Source organism: Notolepis coatsorum (assembly GCF_963971535.1).
Source record: "Notolepis coatsorum genome assembly, contig: SCAFFOLD_224, whole genome shotgun sequence".
Lineage (NCBI taxonomy): Eukaryota > Metazoa > Chordata > Actinopteri > Aulopiformes > Paralepididae > Notolepis > Notolepis coatsorum.
In genome coordinates this window covers 110,175-130,247 of record NW_028174698.1, presented here as the reverse complement: position 1 = coordinate 130,247, position 20,073 = coordinate 110,175, and the positions used below count along the sequence as shown (strand labels likewise).

At 44.4% G+C, this 20,073-nt stretch overlaps 1 protein-coding gene across 3 annotated transcripts in view; it reads right to left on the bottom strand.

The window, feature by feature from the left end:
* The window catches only part of LOC311247494 (leukocyte elastase inhibitor-like), a 39,750-nt gene extending 20,171 nt beyond the window's left edge, over positions 1–19,579 (bottom strand). For 2 of the 3 annotated variants that reach the window (XM_084338535.1, XM_084338536.1), the window contains exons 1-2: positions 19,448–19,579; positions 12,034–12,215 (exon numbers count right to left, since the gene is read on the bottom strand). In XM_084338535.1, the coding sequence (XP_084194661.1) occupies positions 12,034–12,215; positions 19,448–19,559 (294 nt within the window). In that variant the 5' untranslated portion in view covers positions 19,560–19,579. Of the gene's footprint in view, positions 1–12,033; positions 12,216–12,323; positions 12,397–19,447 lie in introns of those variants that run through there. The other variant, XM_084338537.1, reaches the window with a different exon arrangement.
* Positions 19,580–20,073: the final 494 nt, after the last annotated feature.

The following is a 20,073-nucleotide window of genomic DNA, read 5'->3' as shown; positions in this document are numbered from 1 at the left end:
TCTGAGGCTTGGCGATCACAAAGTGGCCATTTTCGAAGATTTTACACCGGAGGTCCAAGCACAGAGAAGCGAATACAAGGTGGTCCTGACTAAGCTATGGAAACTAGGCCTGAGGCCCACGTTATTCGCTCCCGCGAAATTATCTGTGTTGGAGAAGGTCGGTGGTCAGCGTTTGTTTTGGTCGTTGGCTAAAGCGAAGGAATATCTCGCGGAGATACCCGAGTCTGTTGCTTGATATCTATGGCGGGTGAGTGACTTGGCGGTTTGGGCCTATATACATTGATTAGGCCGACTATTCACAAATACTTGCTGTCATGCCCAGACATGCTAACTGCCCAATGCCCATCCAACTAGCGGGGCTTCCCAATGACTTCTGTTACTTGCTAAAGCTGACCTCATGGTCATACTTGTGTATCGCCTCTTTGGAAGCTAACGAGCTAGCTGAACAATGTACATAATAGGCTAACGTGCTATCCGGATTCATCACTAGCTTACGCGCTAGCCTCGGGCTGGCCAGCGGGCTTCGTCTATAGTCTGCGCTGAGACATTCGAGACCCGTTAATGTTTACTTTTGGTTGCTGTTGCTGTTCAAAGGGACATTGGTTTGCACAATTCAAGAGTGATCGAATCCCTAACTAACTTCTGGTATGCTTTTATTTTTATATCCAGGTTGTTTTGAGCTTTGGGATCCATAGTAGAAGCCAAGGTCGGTTGAATATGCATATACAATATATGATAACAGGTTGGGTCGAGTATGGCTTGCACTTCATGGCTATATGGTTATATGGCCTGCACTTTAGCCATGACCCTCTTTTCCTTTCTTTTTTCTTTCTTATTGTCGCTGTTTTTATGTCATCTGTATGCGCGATTTAAATGTGATCCGATTCTACCTTGGACTAACTGCTGATTTGCCTTAATTTTGTTTTGAATTTTCCGTGGTCCATTTATGCTATAACGTTGCGACATTGATATGCAGACTCCAAGGTAGATGGTTACAGGGTTGATGCTGAGTAATTATATAATAATTATTGTCGCTGTTTTAATGGCATTTGAATGAGCAATTTAACTGTGATTCGATCCTACCTTGGACTAACTGCTCCGACCGATATCTTTATTGAAACAATGTATGATAACAGGTGGTGTCAGGTGTTGCTTATTACCATCCCCGGATTAATTAATGAATGTGTTTAATTCTATTCTTACATAGGTTATGTCATTTCAGCCGTTGTGCCTGATCAGAGGGACAGCTAAAGGGGTGCACTTTGACCATAACCCTTTTTTTTCCCTTCCTTTTTTTGTCATTGTTTAATTGACATTGTTCACACAATTTTGCACAATTAACCTGTGACCCGATCCTGCCTTAGACTATCGGCTGGGATGCTTTAATTTAATTTTGTTTTGAATTTTCCTATACCCTTTTAGGCTATAACAATGCAACGTTGAAGCGCAGATTCGGAAATAGTTGGCTACAGGTTGATGTGGAGTTATTATTTAATAATGGCTATTTTTACCATTATGGTTGTCTCATGTTGGGGCCAGGGCTCAGGTGGGTTTCGACCGATATCTTTATTGAATTTTATTTTTATTATTATTTGTGTTTATTGGACTAGTGGGGGTTTACTCAGGGGTTTATCTAGAGGGGGGTTGGAGTGGGGAGCGTCTTATTGATTGATTGATTGAAAAGTTTATTAACAGATTGCAGAATGGGTACAGTACAGTACATCTCAATATATACAATTGTTAAGGGGATGCAGACCAGAGAAAGACTTTCGTCTTGTTTCCACCAGGGTCCCCCATTTTCAATTCATCATAACATATATGACATACATGACATACAGATAGACAGTACTGCTACATCTATACATTTATGACATATCAGATTTGCAAATACAGTACTGTTTGTGATACAAAAGTGTCCAGAAAAGGAGTGTATATACATTTGGCGTAGAAACTGTACATTGGAGGAGGTTGGTGGGGTGGGGTTGGGTGGGTTGGGTGAGGGCTGTACATTGGAGGTGGGGGGGGGGGGGGGGGGTTGGGTAGGGGACACACACACATTTTACACTGTACATTGGAATATTGACAAAGCCTTACTTGGTCATTTACTGTACAACTAGGTTAGGACATTTGTAGGGGCCAGTTTCGAATTGCAGTCTCACGTAGGTGTTTTTTGAGAGTGTTTTTGAAGGTGGGTAGTGATTCACATTCCTTTACAGCTTTAGGCAGGGCGTTCCACATTGATGTGGCATAATTGCGAAACGTGTTTAGTCCCTTGTTTGAGCCGAATCTGGGTTTTACATGATTTGTGGAGCTCCCTCTGGTGTTGTGATCGTGGTATTCACTGACCTTTGGGAAGTATTTTGACATGTACATGGGTACCTTGGTCGCGTAGTGTATCTTGTAGACCAGGCCCATTGCAAGTTGCTGTACTCTGTCGTCTACTCTAAGCCATCCTAGGTTGTCAAAGTGGGCAGGGGTGAGGTGGGTTCTAGGAGTCAGGTCAAGTAGTAGTCTGACTAGCTTGTTTTGAGATGTTTGTAATTTGTTTTTTAGTGCCTTTGAGGTGCTTTGGTACCATGAGGTGCAAGCATAGTCGTAGTACCCTTGAATGAGTGCTCCTGCTAGAGTCTTCAGGGTATTCTTGTTTACCAGAGAGGAGATCCGGTACAAGAATCGCGTTCGTTGGTTGACTTTTTTTATTACATTGGATGCCATTTTGTCACAGGAAAGATTAGCCTCTAGGATGGAACCCAGGTAGGTAATTTCATCTTTCCTTGTGATAATATTGTCACCCACTGTAACCGAGAAGCCGTCGGTCTTGCTGAGTTTGTTATTTGAACCGAAGAGAATGGACTCTGTTTTGCCCATGTGTAATGATAGTTTGTTGTCGGCGAGCCATATGCAGATTTTGCCTAGTTCCGAGCTGAGGGCTTTTTCAACCTGTAACTTGTTCTTGTCAGAGACCAGCAGGGCTGAGTCGTCCGCAAACAGGAACAAGTTGCAGTCACAAGCTGACGACATGTCATTTGCATAAATTAGGAATAGTAGCGGTCCTAGTATGCTTCCTTGTGGAACACCACAGCTCACTGTGGGGGGGGGGGGATAGGGTACCGTTTACTTCCACCATCTGTTCCCTCCCCTCCAGGTAGGATTGTATCCAGCTCACTGATAAACTATCAAAACCAATTGCTTTTAGCTTGTCAATCAGAATGGTGTGATTGACAGTGTCGAAGGCCTTTTGTAGGTCCAGCATGACCATGCCGCAGTATTTGCCCGCGTCCACCTCTTGTTTGATGTGGTCGTTCAAGTAGAGAAGGCATGTGTCAGTGGAGTGGGATGTTCTGAAGCCAGATTGGAATTCGTAGATTAGATTTTTTTCCGCGAGGTACTTTTCGATCTGTTCGTATACTATTTTTTCCATGACTTTCGAGATGGATGTAAGGATAGAAACAGGGCGGTAGTTACCCGGGTCTAATTTGCTGCCCTTTTTGTGCAGGGGTGTTACTCTCGCAATTTTGAAGTCCTTGGGGACGTGTCCCTGTTTTATGGAGAGGTTTATTATGTGTGTGATGACTGGGGTGATGGCTGCTGCTGAGTCTCTGAGGAATTTGGAGGGGATGTTGTCATGGCCAGTGGCCTTGTTTGGTTGGAGGGCGCTCAGTTTTTTGAGTACCTCATCTGTAGTTACTATTTCCAGTTTGAAGTCGTCTTTGTGGACGCCTAGGTTCATGTAGTATGCTACTATGTGTTCTACCCCATACTGCCCTGAGTGGGAGGGTAGTTTGTTTACCAGTGTTGTGGCTATGTTTGTGAAGAAAGTGTTTAAGTAATTGGCTACATCCAGCTTGTCTGTGATGAGCGTGTTGTCCGTCTTTATGTTTATGTTTGAGAACCTGGTTTTGAGTTTTTTACTGCAGCCTAGTTGATTGTTGAGTAATTTCCAAAGTTCACGTGGTTTATTTTTGTTTTCCTCGGTTTTGTCATTGATGAAATTTTTTTTAGCAGTTTTGATCATGGAGTTTACGTCATTTCTTAGTCTGTTTCTTTCTAGTTTGAGTTCAGTCACGTGGTCTTGGAGTTCACTGCTCGTGCTTTTGGTAAGCTTTGACTGACTTTTACGAAACTCAGAGCATTTTTTGTCTCTGGCTTTCATAGCGGTCAGTATTTCAGTGTGCATCCATGGCTCAGCGCGATTTTTTACCCTGGTGGTTCTTAGGGGGGCCATTTTGTTTAGTATTGATGAAAATTTGGTTTTGAAGCCAAGCCAAGTTTCTTCAACCAGTGTACCATTGAGTTCATCTGACCAGTCCAGACTCTCCAGTTCAAGGTTAAAGGCCTCGCTAGAGTAGGTTTTGAGGTCTCTAGATGTGACTGTTTTGTGACAGCCAGCCTTTAGTTTTAGCTTTTTGCGGGTACAGAATATCATGTAATGATCACTTAACCCGCATGCTATAACCCCTTTACTGGAGATCTTGGACTTGTCAGAGGTCAGTATGAGGTCAATGGTAGTCTGAGTTGATTCACATATCCTTGTGGGTTGGGTGATTAGTTGGCTGAGGCCGTGCAGATCACAAAACCTATTGAAGGATTTGAAGACGGGTGCATTTTTTTGTTGCATATCCGTGTTCCAATCCCCAATAAGAATTTTTTCCGCATCCTCAGCTCCAGCTAAGCACACATCCAAAGTATCATAAAAGCCAGTTTGATCTGGCGGTCTGTATATTGTGCCGACTAGAACAGATTTTGCCCTTTCAAATAAAATTTCCACCCATACGGTTTCAATTGCCTCATGATGAAGGTCAGTACGGGTAATGAATTTGGTGTCCTTATGTATGTACATACAAACACCACCTCCATACTGGTTTCTGTCATTACGGACTATAGTATAGTTCTCTATTTCTATTTCAGGGTCTGTTACAGATGGATCAAGTTTAGTTTCAGTAAAGCAAATTATGTCTACCTTACCGCTCATAAACAGGTTTCTTAATTCGTCCAGCTTATGCTTAATGCTGTTTACATTAAGGTGAAAGATGTGTAGTCCGTTTTTATTAGCTGTGTTATTGATGTCTTCGAGTTCCAGGTAATGGTCTTCTGGTGCTGCTGTGGGGGAGGGAGGGGGGGGGCTTTGTTGTTGTCTCCGTGAGGACTGTGTGTTGGTGTGTGGGGAGGGGGAGTCCTTTGTCCTTTCTTTTCTGGCGGCAACCTTTTGTTCTCCTGGGCTGGTAAACATAGCCAGCCTGGCTAGGTTGGCTAGTTTATCAGGCGATTTGTCCGTGGGGTTGCCGGTTGGGGGGGCTTTGCTGACGTGGGTGGGAAGGGGGGAGGGGGGGGTCGGGACCCGCGCCGTGCTGGTACAACAAAGGACTCGGTCCAGAGTCCTTTGTTCCTGGATGTTTTCGCCGTTAGCTCCGCTGGCTAGCCGGCTATCGGGCGTCGTGATGTTTAAATCCCGCGTCGGGATGGTCGTCATGGTTTCGACCCTCGGTTCACCTCCTCTCGTCTCTGCCTCACGTGTGCTCGTCTGCTGCGGCGTCATTTGGGAAGAGTTGCCGTCCGCGCAGTGGATATAGCCACAGGTTGAGTTGTTGATATTGGTCGCGATGGTAACCTCCCTCGCTTCTTGCGCTGCCAGACCAAGTCTTCTCGCCTGTGTTCTGGTCAAGACCGGGCCTGGGTTTAGTTGAATGTCTCCCGAGAGTAGCAGGATAAGGGACAAAAAGGTCTTTCGGTCCATTCTGCCATTCGGGGGTCTGTTCTTTCTTTCAGGATTGGCCGTTAATGTTGCGTGAACGGTCGCTGTCCCCACGGCCAGGTGCTTATGTTCCGTGCCGTTTTGGAAATAAAAGTCGCTGTGTACCTCCTTTTCTATTTTTGCTCTTCTCTCCTCTTCTGTCTGGTTATGCTTCATCGTTGAGTAGAGGTACGAATCCGTTATCCAAAACATAACGAGGAGAAAATGTGCGCAAAATCTCTTTTGTTTGCTGTATTGACGAGGGCTCCGGGAGCTCAGGAATTTGCGACCGCTCATGGCTGTGTCCTGGGTACAAACCATCCTATGATTTTATACTTTTAAAGACACGGTTGTTCTGTTTTCTAACTGTTACCGAACCAGGCATAAATAAGAAACATGTAATTACATTGTCATCCACTTTAACAAAGAACAGCAAGGGACAACAGACTGGTAGCTTGTAACGTTAGTCACGTTGTAAAGTTATTATTGATCCATGTCTCTAGTGGGAAGTGATAGGAAGATGACCATCCTCAGGGGATGGGGCATAGGGTGGGGATTGGAGAGTGGGTATAGGGGGCCTTATAATAGGACGGGGGGGTTAGGGTTTAGAGTAGAAGGAGGGGGGGTTGTAGCTGGGGTGGTATTTTTATGTGTTTTATGTACTGTTGTCTTATATGTGTGTAATTGTTCCTCCTCTGAACTCCTGGGATTGACCGTCCGGGCCCGCCGGGATCAGCACCTCTGTACTCAGCCTGGCTGCACTGGTATGTTCTCTACGCATTTATACAAGCTCGACCATGGCTAAATTGAATATTTTAATTTGGAACGCAGGAGGGCTTAACGCCCCACACAAACGTGCCAGTGTCCTTTGGCTATTGAAGAGGAGAAATATTGACCTTGCTCTCCTTAGTGAGACACATTTATTGGTAGGTGACGTGTCAAGACTGGCAAATCGGCAATATCACGCTATCTCCTCATCCTCAGCCGATGATAAGACGAAAGGAGTAGTCATAGTTACAAGACGTAACCTTGATATCAAAATCTTGGATGTATGGTCGGACACGGAGGGAAGGATTACTATAGCAAAAGTTGAATTCTTGCATAGGAAGATGGCTATAATAGCATTGTATGCTCCTAACACATTTGATTCAGCGTTCTATAATACAATCACGAAGAATATGTTGGAACTTAATGGATACGCTCTCATTGTGGGTGGCGATTTTAATGCGTGCTGGGATGCGGAGATGGATAGGTCCGGGCCCTCTGAAACAAGCGACCAAAAACGGGCCTCTAAGGCCCTTAGGATGTGGGCCAAAGACACGGGGCTCACAGACCTTTGGCGCTTATGCAACCCCACCCTCAAAGATTACTCTCACCTGTCAGCCAGACACAAAAGCTTCTCTCGAATTGACTATGCATTCGCGTCCCCTAATATGTTTGATAGTCTCGATGTCTCATTGGTTCCCTTGGCTCTCTCAGACCACAAGGGGATTTTCCTTACGGCAACCTTTGGCAGGCTCTCCGCAAGAGCTCCCAGATGGCGTTTTAATTCGACCTTGCTAAAGAACGATGACTTCTGTTCTGAGTTCAGGAGTAAACTAGCTGCATTTTTGCAGATCAACGTTGGCACAGTAGAAGACCCTAGGGTCCTGTGGAACGCATTGAAAGGATTTATCAGGGGTCATGTCACACTATTTGCCTCCAATTTGCGAAAATCCCGGTCAAAAAAGCTAGAAGGACTGGAATCATTATATGCGGACCTATACGCATCCTTGCAAACTAACTATAATGAACGACTAAACACACAACGTAAGATAGTCAAAAAAGAAATAAACTCCATACTTAAACAACAGTCTGAGTTCTTGATACATAGGACAAGACAAAATTACTATTTTCACGGCTCCAGACCTAGCCATCTATTGGCAATGAAAATACGCTCAAATGATCATTTCTCGGATATCCCCTCGATTAGGACGAGCCAGGGTGCAGTCACTACTGATTCGAAAAAGATCAATGACACTTTTAAAGAGTTTTACTCACAGTTATATAGCTCAGAGGGTAATCTTGATGACTCTAAATTTGAATCGTTCATTGGCGGGCTTGAGATACCCCACATTTCTGAGGAAGAGGCCAAGGAACTGGGGAGACCGATTACTCTCGTAGAATTGAGGGAGACGATTGTTGAAATGCAGAGGGGTAAGGCACCAGGCTGGGATGGTATTCCACCCGAAGTGTATTTAGCTTTCTGGGACCAACTGGGTCCATTGATGCTCGATATGATCAATTACGCTATCGAACAAGCGGAGTTCTCAAGAGATGTCAATATGGCGTTGATTTCTTTACTTCTCAAGAAGGACAAAGATCCCAATGATTGTGGTAGCTATAGACCCTTGAGTCTTCTCGGGGCCGATTTAAAGGTGTTTGCCAAGGTGCTGGCCCGTCGCCTGCAGAGATTTATGTCTGTATTGGTACACTGCGATCAAACTGGTTTTATCCCGGGGCGTCTGGCTGCAGATAATCTTAGGAGGCTGTTGCATGTAATCGATAACAGTAAAGACAATACAACTCCATCCACAGTTCTGTCTTTGGATGCCATGAAGGCGTTTGACAGACTTGAGTGGTCATACCTGTGGAAGGTACTTGAGGTCATGGGTCTTGGAAAGAGTTTTATTCATATGATTAAAGTCCTGTATGCCTCGCCGTCTGCGATGATACTGACAGGCAAAAACTGTTCCACACTCTTTCCAGTCTCCAGATCTTCTAGACAGGGTTGCCCTCTGAGCCCGGGACTGTTCGCGCTTTCCCTCGAACCTTTGGCCCAATTTATTAGGCAATCGGAGGACATCGTCCACATAATGGTCAACAATACTCCACACAAAATTGCTCTCTATGCGGATGACCTGCTGATTTTCATGGACGACCCCTCCCGGTCGGCCACAAAATTATTGAGGATAATCGACGACTTTGGTAAATTGTCAGGTTTTAAGATTAACTGGAACAAATCAGCCTGCCTACCTCTTAATGAACTGGCCAAGGCGGTACGACTACCAGCTGATGTCCCCATAGTAGAACATTTTAAATACTTGGGCATAGAGATATTCCCCACGCTGAACCAAACTACTAAGTACAACTTCACGGGTACTTATGATAAAATACGCCAGGATCTAGACAGGTGGTCGTCCCTTCCTAACTCCTTACAAGCCCGGGCTTCCATAATCAAAATGAACATCCTGCCTAGGATAAATTTTATTAGCTCAATGCTCCCCCTGCCCCCTCCAATAGACCACTGGCGCAAGGTACAATCGATGGTATCTAAGTTTATCTGGAATAACAAACGCCCGAGAATCAAAAGGGCTACTACTCAACGTAGAAAACAAGATGGGGGCCTCGCAATCCCTGATTTTAAACTTTATTTCTGGTCCTTTTCACTGAGACCTCTGATGTGCTGGCTAGACCCTGTAGAGGCTGTATCGTGGCGCTCCTTAGAAGCGGCGGCGGTATCTCCGCTAAGATTGCAGGATGTAGTGTACTCCACTGTCTCTATTTCGAAATGCCGGCTGAGGTATGGGCCGATCATAACTCACGTGATCCAAACGTGGCGTAATGTACAGAGGTCGTGTGGGGTTAAATGCCCTTGGCACCTGGACTCTCCAATTTTTAATAACCAGCAATTACTTGTTGGACACAAGCCGGTTAATATTCCTCAATGGCAAAGGAGGGGAGTGCATACTCTGGAGGATATTTATGATAAGAACGGCCTCCGTGCGTTTCAGGACTTAAGAGAATTTTATGATCTTCCCGGCGAGTCCTTCTTTCTTTACCTTCAACTAAGGTCAGCACTGAGGGCGCATGGCGTACCGTGGGCTCAGGCCTTGCACCCACACCCCTTCCTCAGGCTCATAGTGGACAGGACGACAGCCAGAGGGTTTGTGTCCGACTTTTATACGCTCTTAATTCAATCCACGTATAAAAATGTATCATTGGATACAATCTGGCGTGTGGATATCCCGGAGTTGGACCCCGAGTTTGACTGGGATGATGTTTGGGCAAATGTGGCATTATCTTCCCGCAACCCCAATCACCAGCAAATTAATTTTAATTATATTCATAAGACCTATCTTACACCTAGGAAGCTATTTGCTATGGGACTGATAACCGACTCTCGGTGCACTTTGTGCTCTCAAAAGGCCACTGGCACTTATATGCATATGTATTGGGATTGCCCACCAGTGGCCCGCTTCTGGAGGTCAATAACAGACAAACTTTCAGATCTGTGTGGCTTAACTATCCCATTCACAGCTGTTACGCTGCTCCTGAACGATATAACGACACTACCCGCGTCAGTACAACTGAAAAGGGTTGTCCTGGCGGGCGTCACAGCAGCGAAGAAGCTAATAGCAATGAGATGGAAGGAGCCTGAGAAGCTTACAATGATTAACTGGTCCCTAACTCTATTGGATGTGATTTATCTCGAGATATCCACAGCCCGGGTGATTGGGGTGGGGCAGGCTGGAATTGACCTATGGTTCGCAGCAGCTGAGAAGGTAAAGACCGCAGTGTGCGGCTGAGCGGGGTTGAGGTGCGTGTTCGGGTGAGTCCGGCGGTCTCTTGGGAGGGGGAGGAGGAAATGTTTTGTCTGTCTTGTCTTTTGTCTTGTCATCTTGAGTTTAGCTGGGGATATTATGGGGGGGCAGCTATTTAACTATTTCTTCACTGTTTGGCCACTTTTACACGGTCTCTGTGAGTCTATGGAACACCTCTACAGGTTTTTGTTTTTTCATGAAGGTTCATTGCTCTGTTTTCGGGTCGTGTTCTCAAAAAATGGTCCTTGTGGTGGATTGGAGATGTACGTTTTATTAATATAGGGTCACACGGCCGGGAATCGGGGCTGAACACTGGGAAAGACCATTTATTAGATAGTACCCCTTGGAATTAAAATTTAGAAGGTTGAACTCTGTTTTCTTTTCTCTTGTCTGTATAATTGTTAGTCTGTATTATTATTATTGTTTTTGTTATTTTCTTGTGAAGTTCTATGTACTGTGATTGTGGTTAATGTGTTGTCTTGTTTCATGTGAATAATAATAAAAAATTTGATCAAAAAAAAAAACCAACTCCGAAACAATGCTTAAAGTTATGCCTAAACTTAACGGCGAAAGAATGCGAATGCACGTTAAAAAATAAAAATAAAAAATTTAAGGGAATTGAACTAGCGAGCAACGAGCCGTAGGATCCACAGCCATGCAGCTTTGCCAATTGAGCTATTTCTGGATACTGAATAAGGTGCGGTTACTGGCATATAATGAGCTCCGCTCTGCTGCTGCCGCGTCGCCGCGGGGGCGTGGCTAGACGCAAGTTGGGCGTGGTTAGACACAAGTTGGTTGCCTTTAATATTTAGGCAGCCCTACTATATGTGTTAAACACCTAGCCCTACTATGTGTGTAAACAGTACACCTAGCCCTACTATGTGTTTAAACACCTAGCCCTGCTATGTGTGTAAACAGTACACCTAGCCCTACTATGTGTGTAAACACCTAGCCCTACTATATGTGTGTAAACACCTAGCCCTACTATATGTGTGTAAACAGTACACCTAGCCCTACTATGTGTTTAAACACCTAGCCCTACTATGTGTGTGTAAACACCTAGCCCTGCTATATGTGTGTAAACACCTAGCCCTACTATATGTGTGTAAACACCTAGCCCTACTATATGTGTGTAAACACCTAGCCCTACTATATGTGTGTAAACACCTAGCCCTACTATATGTGTGTAAACACCTAGCCCTACTATATGTGTGTAAACACCTAGCCCTACTATATGTGTGTAAACACCTAGCCCTACTATATGTGTGTAAACACCTAGCCCTACTATATGTGTGTAAACACCTAGCCCTACTATATGTGTGTAAACACCTAGCCCTACTATATGTGTGTAAACACCTAGCCCTGCTATATGTGTTTAAACACCTAGCCCTACTATATGTGTGTAAACACCTAGCCCTACTATATGTGTGTAAACACCTAGCCCTACTATATGTGTGTAAACACCTAGCCCTACTATATGTGTGTAAACACCTAGCCCTACTATATGTGTGTAAACACCTAGCCCTACTATATGTGTGTAAACACCTAGCCCTACTATATGTGTGTAAACACCTAGCCCTACTATGTGTGTGTAAACACCTAGCCCTACTATATGCATGTAAACACCTAGCCCTACTATATGTGTGTAAACACCTAGCCCTACTATATGTGTTTTAAACCCCTAGCCTAGCATGTGTTATGGCCTTGTAGTATAGTCACCTCTTCCATCTGTGTAGCTGTGTTGCCCCTGGCTCCCAGCAGCACCATGGCCAGGGCTGAGGAGATGCTAAGTGGAGAATAGAAGACATTGCCCGTCTTGTCCTTTGCATTCAGCTCTTTGAACAAAGCCAGAGAGAAGCAGGCGTTGGCCTCCGACAGTGGGCTTGATGACGCCATTGTGCCTGAAAAATGTAAAAAAGACGTCAGTTGAAATTGCATCTACTTTGTCCCATGATGGTAAATGGACTGCATTTATATAGTGCTTCTATCCAAACTGCTTTACAACTTGCCTCATATTCACCTATTCACTCACACATTCACACACCGACGGCGGAGGCAACCATGTAAGATGCAGGTGCCAACCTGCACATTGGGAGCAGAGGGGTTCAGTGTCTTGCTCAAGGACACATACTCCTCTACCTCCTGAGCCACTGCCGCCCCATGTATGTAGGGCTGAGTATCGGAATTCTATATTTTATTGGTATCGATCGAATTGCTTCAATACTATAGTATAGAGTATCGCAAAACACTGTGCCATTCAATACCAAATTTGGACACATAAGTAGTTAATATCATCAGTGTCAGACTGTCAGCGCACCTTTTGTTCCAAAATATGTTCCATTTCTTCTGTTCAACCACAATCCAAAATCATCCAAAGAATAACAAAGCCTTCGACTGGCTCACACAGCGCATAACTCGTGTATTGAAAAAAGGTGAATCCCTACCCACCTTCAAAACCACTCTCAAAGAGCACCTACGGGAGGGAGGCTGCAATTCGAAACTGGCCCCGTAAATGTCCGAACACCCGCCCACCCCCTCCTAATGTACATTTCCCTCCCCCTCGTATGTATATATTTACTATTAGGATCTATGTTTAACAGTACTGTATATTTGCTAATCTTGTATGGCACAAATGTAACAGTTCTGTCTGTATGTCATAAATGTAAATGACCAAGTAAATGACCAAGTAAGGCTTTGTCAGTATTCCAATGTACAGTGTAAAATGTGTGTGTGTCCCCTACCCAACCCCCCCCCCCCCCCCCCACCTCCAATGTACAGCCCTCACCCAACCCACCCAACCCCACCCCACCCATCCAACCTCCTCCAATGTACAGTTTCTACGCCAAATGTATATACACTCCTTTTCTGGACACTTTTGTATCACAAACAGTACTGTATTTGCAAATCTGATATGTCATAAATGTATAGATGTAGCAGTACTGTCTATCTGTATGTCATGTATGTCATATGTTATGATGAATTGAAAATGGGGGACCCTGATGTAAACAAGACGAAAGTCTTTCTCTGGTCTGCATCCCCTTAACAATTGTATGTATTGAGCTGTACTGTACTGTACCCATTCTGCAATCTGTTAATAAACTTTTCAATCAATCAATCAATCAATGTCATGATTAGATTAGATGATTAGATTTGACTTTTATATCTGTATATCTGTATGTTGTGTATGTCAGAGAAATGTAATTATGAATTGAAAATGAGGACGCTGATGTAAACAAGACAAACGTCTGTCTCTGGTCTGCATTGAGTCGTACTGTATTGTACCCATTCTGTAATCTGTTAACGAATTCCAATCTGGCTTCAGAACATCCCACTCCACTGACACATGCCTTCTCTATTTGAACGACCACATCAAGCAAGAGGTGGACGCGGGCAAATACTGCGGCATGGTCATGCTAGACCTACAAAAGGCCTTCGACACTGTCAATCACACCATTCTGATTGACAAGCTAAAAGCAATTGGTTTTGATAGTTTATCAGTGAGCTGGATACAATCCTACCTGGAGGGGAGAGAACAGATGGTGGAGGTAAACGGTACCCTATCCCCCCCCCTCACAGTGAACTGTGGTGTTCCACAAGGAAGCATACTAGGACCACTACTGTTCCTAATTTATGCAAATGACATGTCGTCAGCTTGTGACTGCAACTTGTTCCTGTTTGCGGACGACTCAGCCCTGCTGGTCTCTGACAAGAACAAGTTACAGGTTGAAAAAACCCTCAGCTCGGAACTAGGCAAAATCTGCATATGGCTCGCCGACAACAAACTATCATTACACATGGGCAAAACAGAGTCCATTCTCTTCGGTTCAAATAACAAACTCAGCAAAACAGACGGCTTCTCAGTTACAGTGGGTGACAATATTGTCACAAGGAAAGATGAAATTACCTACCTGGGTTCCATCCTAGAGGCTAATCTTTCCTGTGACAAAATGGCATCCAATGTAATAAAAAAAGTCAATCAACGAACTCGATTCTTGTACCGGATCTAGTGTTGTCAAAAATATCGAAGTATCGATACATATCGATACTGAATATTTAAAACGGCTTCAATACTCATTTCCCGAAGTACCGATACTTTCTGCAGTATCGGTACCAGCTGGCTTGCTCCCGCAAGTTGTTGACAGACAGACGCGCTGCCAGAGCCTGGCCCTTCCTGGCCCTTGGTGTAGTGGGCTCGGCTTGACGTTACTCCGTTTCCATGAAGTAATAGGTGGCCAGCTAGCTAGCATTAAGCTAACGGAGGAACGACAGCTAACGTTAGCTAATAATAGCGTTGTTTACAAACTGAAGACAGGGCTGCGCTGCCCGGCTGTGAGGGGGAGGAGGAAGAGAGAGAGAGATTTCTCCGGAGCTATGCTATGTAACGTTAATAAATGCTCCGAGCATAGCTCCGGAGAAATCTCTCTCTCTCTCTCTCTCTCTCTCTCTCTCTCTCTCTCTCTCGTCATAACTAGGAAGGTGCGCTCAGTAGACCTAAAATCTCCAGCAGCCACTCTCTCTTTCTCTCTCTCTCTGATCTAAAGATAAACAAAGGGTTTTAAGTGTATTTATCTTCTCGTATAGTACCAGAGAGAAGCTGAGGAGAATCAACCAGCAACAAAAGCAAAATTTGTTAAAAAAAAAAAAAAAATTATAATAAAAAAAGAATTATTATAATTATTATTATTTTTTTGGTATTGAAAGTATCGAAAGTATCGATACTTTTCAAGGTATCGTATCGAAGTCGAAATTCCAGTATCGTGACAACACTAACCGGATCTCCTCCCTGGTAAACAAGAATACCCTGAAGACTCTGGCAGGAGCACTCATTCAAGGGTACTACGACTATGCTTGCACCTCATGGTACCAAAGCACCTCAAAGGCACTAAAAACCAAATTACAAACATCTCAAAACAAACTAGTCAGACTACTGCTTGACCTGACTCCTAGAACCCACCTCACCCCTGCACACTTTGCCAACCTAGGATGGCTTAGAGTAGACAACAGAGTACAGCAACTTGCAATGGGCCTGGTCTACAAGATACACTACACGACCAAGGTACCCATGTACATGTCAAAATACTTCCCAAAGGTCAGTGAATACCACGATCACAACACCAGAGGGAGCTCCACAAATCATGTAAAACCCAGATTCGGCTCAAACAAGGGACTAAACACGTTTCGCAATTATGCCACAACAATGTGGAACGCCCTACCCAAAGCTGTAAAGGAATGTAAATCACTACCCACCTTCAAAAACACTCTCAAAGAACACCTACGGGAGACTGCAATTCAAAACTGGCCCCTACAAATGTCCTAATAAAAAATCGAGGTAGACCCCTCCAAATGTCCTAAAAAATGTCCTAAAAAAAAATCGAGGTAGACAGGGGGGGGGGGGGGGGCCTCCTAACCCCCCCCAGCGACGTCACTCAACACGCCCACAAATCTGTCCCCGGCACACCTGGAGAGAGAGTTACGCCAGTGGTTCAGAGTGTTAGAAGGGAGGGTAAGTTATCGTATGCAGAGGCGGCTAGGAGGGTAGGACAAGGAAGTCAAGTTAGGGTGCAGGGGTTTGTAGAAGGGCAGTTGGCAGAAAGGGTAGGGCAGGAGGATAGAGAGAGGGTGTGGGAGGAGAAATTGAGTATTGTGGGCTTCGTGGCAGGGGTAATTAATACTGCGGCAAAGATTGAGGGTAGAACAGATAGAACAAAGATGATTGTTAGGATAGCGGTTCAACATCTGGGTATGGAAGGTCTGACATTGGAGGAGGTGGTTAGGGAATTGAATAAGGGGGCAGCGGGTGACCAAGGTGTACAGAGTCAGGCAGCAGGGGGCAAGGAGTGTCTCGCAGAGGGGGGCTCAATTGGGAAGTAGCAGCATTAGTTGCACTCCAAGAAGGTGAGGGGAATTGGGTTTTGTAGGAGGTAAAGGATACCAGTAGATGGCGGCACATACCCTAACAAGTGGTCGGCCGCCGTTAAACCTCAATAAGAAGAAGAAGAAGAAGTATTGAACATTGAACGGCAAGGAGGACAATCAATATCTTTCGTAAGTACAGTAGCCAATTACTATTATGAACGAACGTGTCTCTCTCTTTCGCTCATTGAACGTAGGCTGATATAATGTAGGCTGTACGTTGTTGCCCTATTATTATTATGTTCTCTTAATTCATCTCGAAAATAAACAAAAGTGAAACAAATAGTTTGAAGTTGCCAAAAAAAAGCAATTCGCTTTAGATACTATCATAGCTATAGACAACACGGCATATTTGATTTGAGATGACACAGTATTGAACATATGGGAAGTGTGGAGAGGGAGTGAAGCTATGGTGTTGTAGTTGTGGAGGGGAGCATAGTGTAGCGTTTAGGGGGTGTGAGGTGATGAAGAGGGAGGTAGTGGTTCAGAGCAGGGGCGTATTTGGCACGGGGGACATTGGAATGGGTCCCCCCCATTTTTTCAGAATGCAGTTATGTCCCCCCCCCTTCTGACTACCTGTCCTACTATTATGCAAAGAGGAGTAGATGGGGGTCGCATTCTTGCCCTTATCTAGAGCTAAACCAGCAGCAGTGACGACACCAGCAGTGTGTGTGTGTGTGTGTGGTGCGTTCCTGAAATCAACAGAGTGCACTCGCTATTTGCATATCAATAGCGCCGGTCGTCACCGCATTTTCCCAGGCGGTGGCGCCATTTCTCCATGTAAACGACACACTGAGCTCATACATACAGAATTACATTGCATTCAGAGATCTCCAGGGTTCAAACAACCAAAAAACAATTATCTTCCTCTAAACCAGTAGGAACGCCTTTCATCTCTGATGGCTCCCATTGTGAAATGTATTTACAATACAAGGATGTTACAATACTTCCATTGAATATGACAACAACAACAACAACAAAAGCTATGGTATGTCATAAATGTATAGATGTAGCAGTACTGTCTATCTGTATGTCGTGTGTCATATGAAGCCAGACCAGCACTCTCAGGTTCAAAATTTAATGGCAGCCCCCCCTCTCTACCTAGATTTTTTTTTAAATACCAGGGGTGCAATACCGCATTTTTTGTATCTTTTTTGTATCACAAACAGTACTGTATTTGCAAATCTGGTATGTCATAAATGTATAGATGTAGCAGTACTGTCTATCTGTATGTCATGTATGTCCTGATTAATTGAAAATGGGGGACCCTGATACAGTACAGCTCAATACATACAATTGTTAAGGGGATGCAGACCAGAGAAAGACTTTCGTCTTGTTTACATCAGGGTCCCCCATTTTCAATTCATGATTGAGCTGTACTATACTGTACCCATTCTGCAATATGTTAATAAAGTGTTCAATCAATCAATCACTTGGCCCCAGAACCTGGATAAACACTTAGATTCCCAAAAGTAGTGATAGACTGTAGCCTGTAGGTACCCAGGTCTGTTTGACATTTCGAACATATTTAAAGGAGATATTGTCTGAACGGCCCATTTTGTTAGTTCTTCTTCTCGCAGACGCAGATTCAGCTGTTGTTGTGATGAGTCTGATGACGTAGCAGGGGGTGTACAGGCGCGTTGCCAGATCGGTTGGTTTTCCACATAATTTTAAAGCCTGTTTAGTTTACGGTGTATTTTAACTGGGTTTTCGGCTGAAATACATATGAAATCTGGCACATCTTTGAACGCCGTTATAACAGAGTGCTGAGAATGAACGCACTTTTGAACTCCCAAGTGCTCCTAACTGCAAGCCCAGATAATTCGCTATTTGCATATCAATAGCGCCGGTCGTATTTAACACATCTGACAACCGGCGCTATTGATATGCAAATAGCGAGTGCACTCTGTTGATTTCAGGAACGCACCACACACACACACTGCTGGTGTCGTCACTGCTGCTGGTTTAGCTCTAGATAAGGGCAAGAATGCGACCCCCATCTACTCCTCTTTGCATAATAGTAGGACAGGTAGTCAGAAGGGGGGGGGACATAACTGCATTCTGAAAAAATGGGGGGGGACCCATTCCAATGTCCCCCGTGCCAAATACGCCCCTGCTCTGAACCACTACCTCCCTCTTCATCACCTCACACCCCCTAAACGCTACACTATGCTCCCCTCCACAACTACAACACCATAGCTTCACTCCCTCTCCACACTTCCCATATGTTCAATACTGTGTCATCTCTGCTGTATTTACGCCCAGTGTTTGCACGAGGACACGCCCAGCCCTAAAGTCCGCTTCCGCATTCTATGTCGCTTTCACATAGAGTTTTGGAGGACTCGGTGCGGTTCTGGGGGTGAAGTTGCAACATTGTTGCATTCTTCATTTGGTTCGCCTGCTTTCACACAGGTTTCTGTGAGGCGGACGAGACCTTCTGAACAATGTCACGCGGTCGAAAAGGGCGCTTGTCTATTGGACAGTGGAAATGTGTGTGTGGCTGCGATCCTGTGTGTGCGCGCGCGTGTGTGTGTGTCTGTGTGTGTACTGCGGAGCCCAGATCAGCGGAGCCGAGTTTTGACATGGCATTGATCCATTGTTCTATTGAAGCACATTACCACCATCCTCTCGCTAAACAACTTGTAGACCACGGTGTTTTTATGAGTGCCACAAGTAGCTGTTTTAATAATATAATAAGCCGCGCGCCTCGGTAATAATAATAAGCCGCGTTTTGTCTTCCTTCTTCCCAAGATGCACAGACATAGATAGATAGATAGATAGATAGATAGATAGATAGATAGATAGATAGATAGATAGATAGATAGATAGATAGATAGATAGATAGATAGAGAGAGAGAGATAGATAGAGAGAGAGAGAGAGATTAGATGCAGTGTGCTTGTTTTGCAGTGAGTGCTGCAAGCAGTGGTAATAATAATCACATTCACTTCCTATATTTGGTCCGCTGAAGCCGAACCGAGACCTACGTTTTCAGGCGGACTAGAGTTCGCCTGCTTGGTCCGCGGACCGAGTTCGACGCGCATTCACACAGACCCGAAAAACCGGACTATCGAATTCTGGTCCGAAAGTCCGGACCAAACAGCCCCTGTGTGAAAGCGACCATATAAAACAAGGAAGGGTCTCGACGTCACTGCGTAGCGCGTGGACGCACATTGGTGCGAAGTGTGGAGACCTGACATTTAAATGAGTAAAAACACTTACTTCCACTGTGGTCCACATTGGCCCGGCCGTTGGTTAATTCCGTATCTAATGAAACAAGAGCATACTGAATAGAGCAGCCGATTGCAGTCAGGCAGCAATACAAAAGGGTCATAAACGCCTACGGATGACTAACCTGCCGTAAAGCAAATGAGGAAGAAAAATAATCTGAATGTAATAATAATAATAACTTTATAATTATTTGTATAGCACTTTTCATACAGAAGTTGCAGTTCACAGTTTCACAGCAGTAAAAAATACAGGCATAAGCGAGCATAAAAAAGACAGAGAGGTAGCAAGGTAAGGTAAATCACAGTGTTTCACATTAGGATTTAACATCCAATAGGCCTTTCTGTTTACAGTTGCATTCAGTAATAGTAATACAAATAATACAAATAGAATAGACAGAGTAAAAACAATGTGCGATTGGATTCAGTTTAAAAATAGGCTAAACTTGTTTTTATAAATTAGTAGGTAGGAGGTTTTGTTCTCCAACCATCGATACAAGGTATTAGGTTTTGCTTTAGGTGTTTATTTTTTCCATTTATATTTTATATTCTCAAATTTGAGTAATTCCTAAACGAACCGCGGGAGGCAGCAATACGCCGGAAATCTATTAGCAGCAGAAG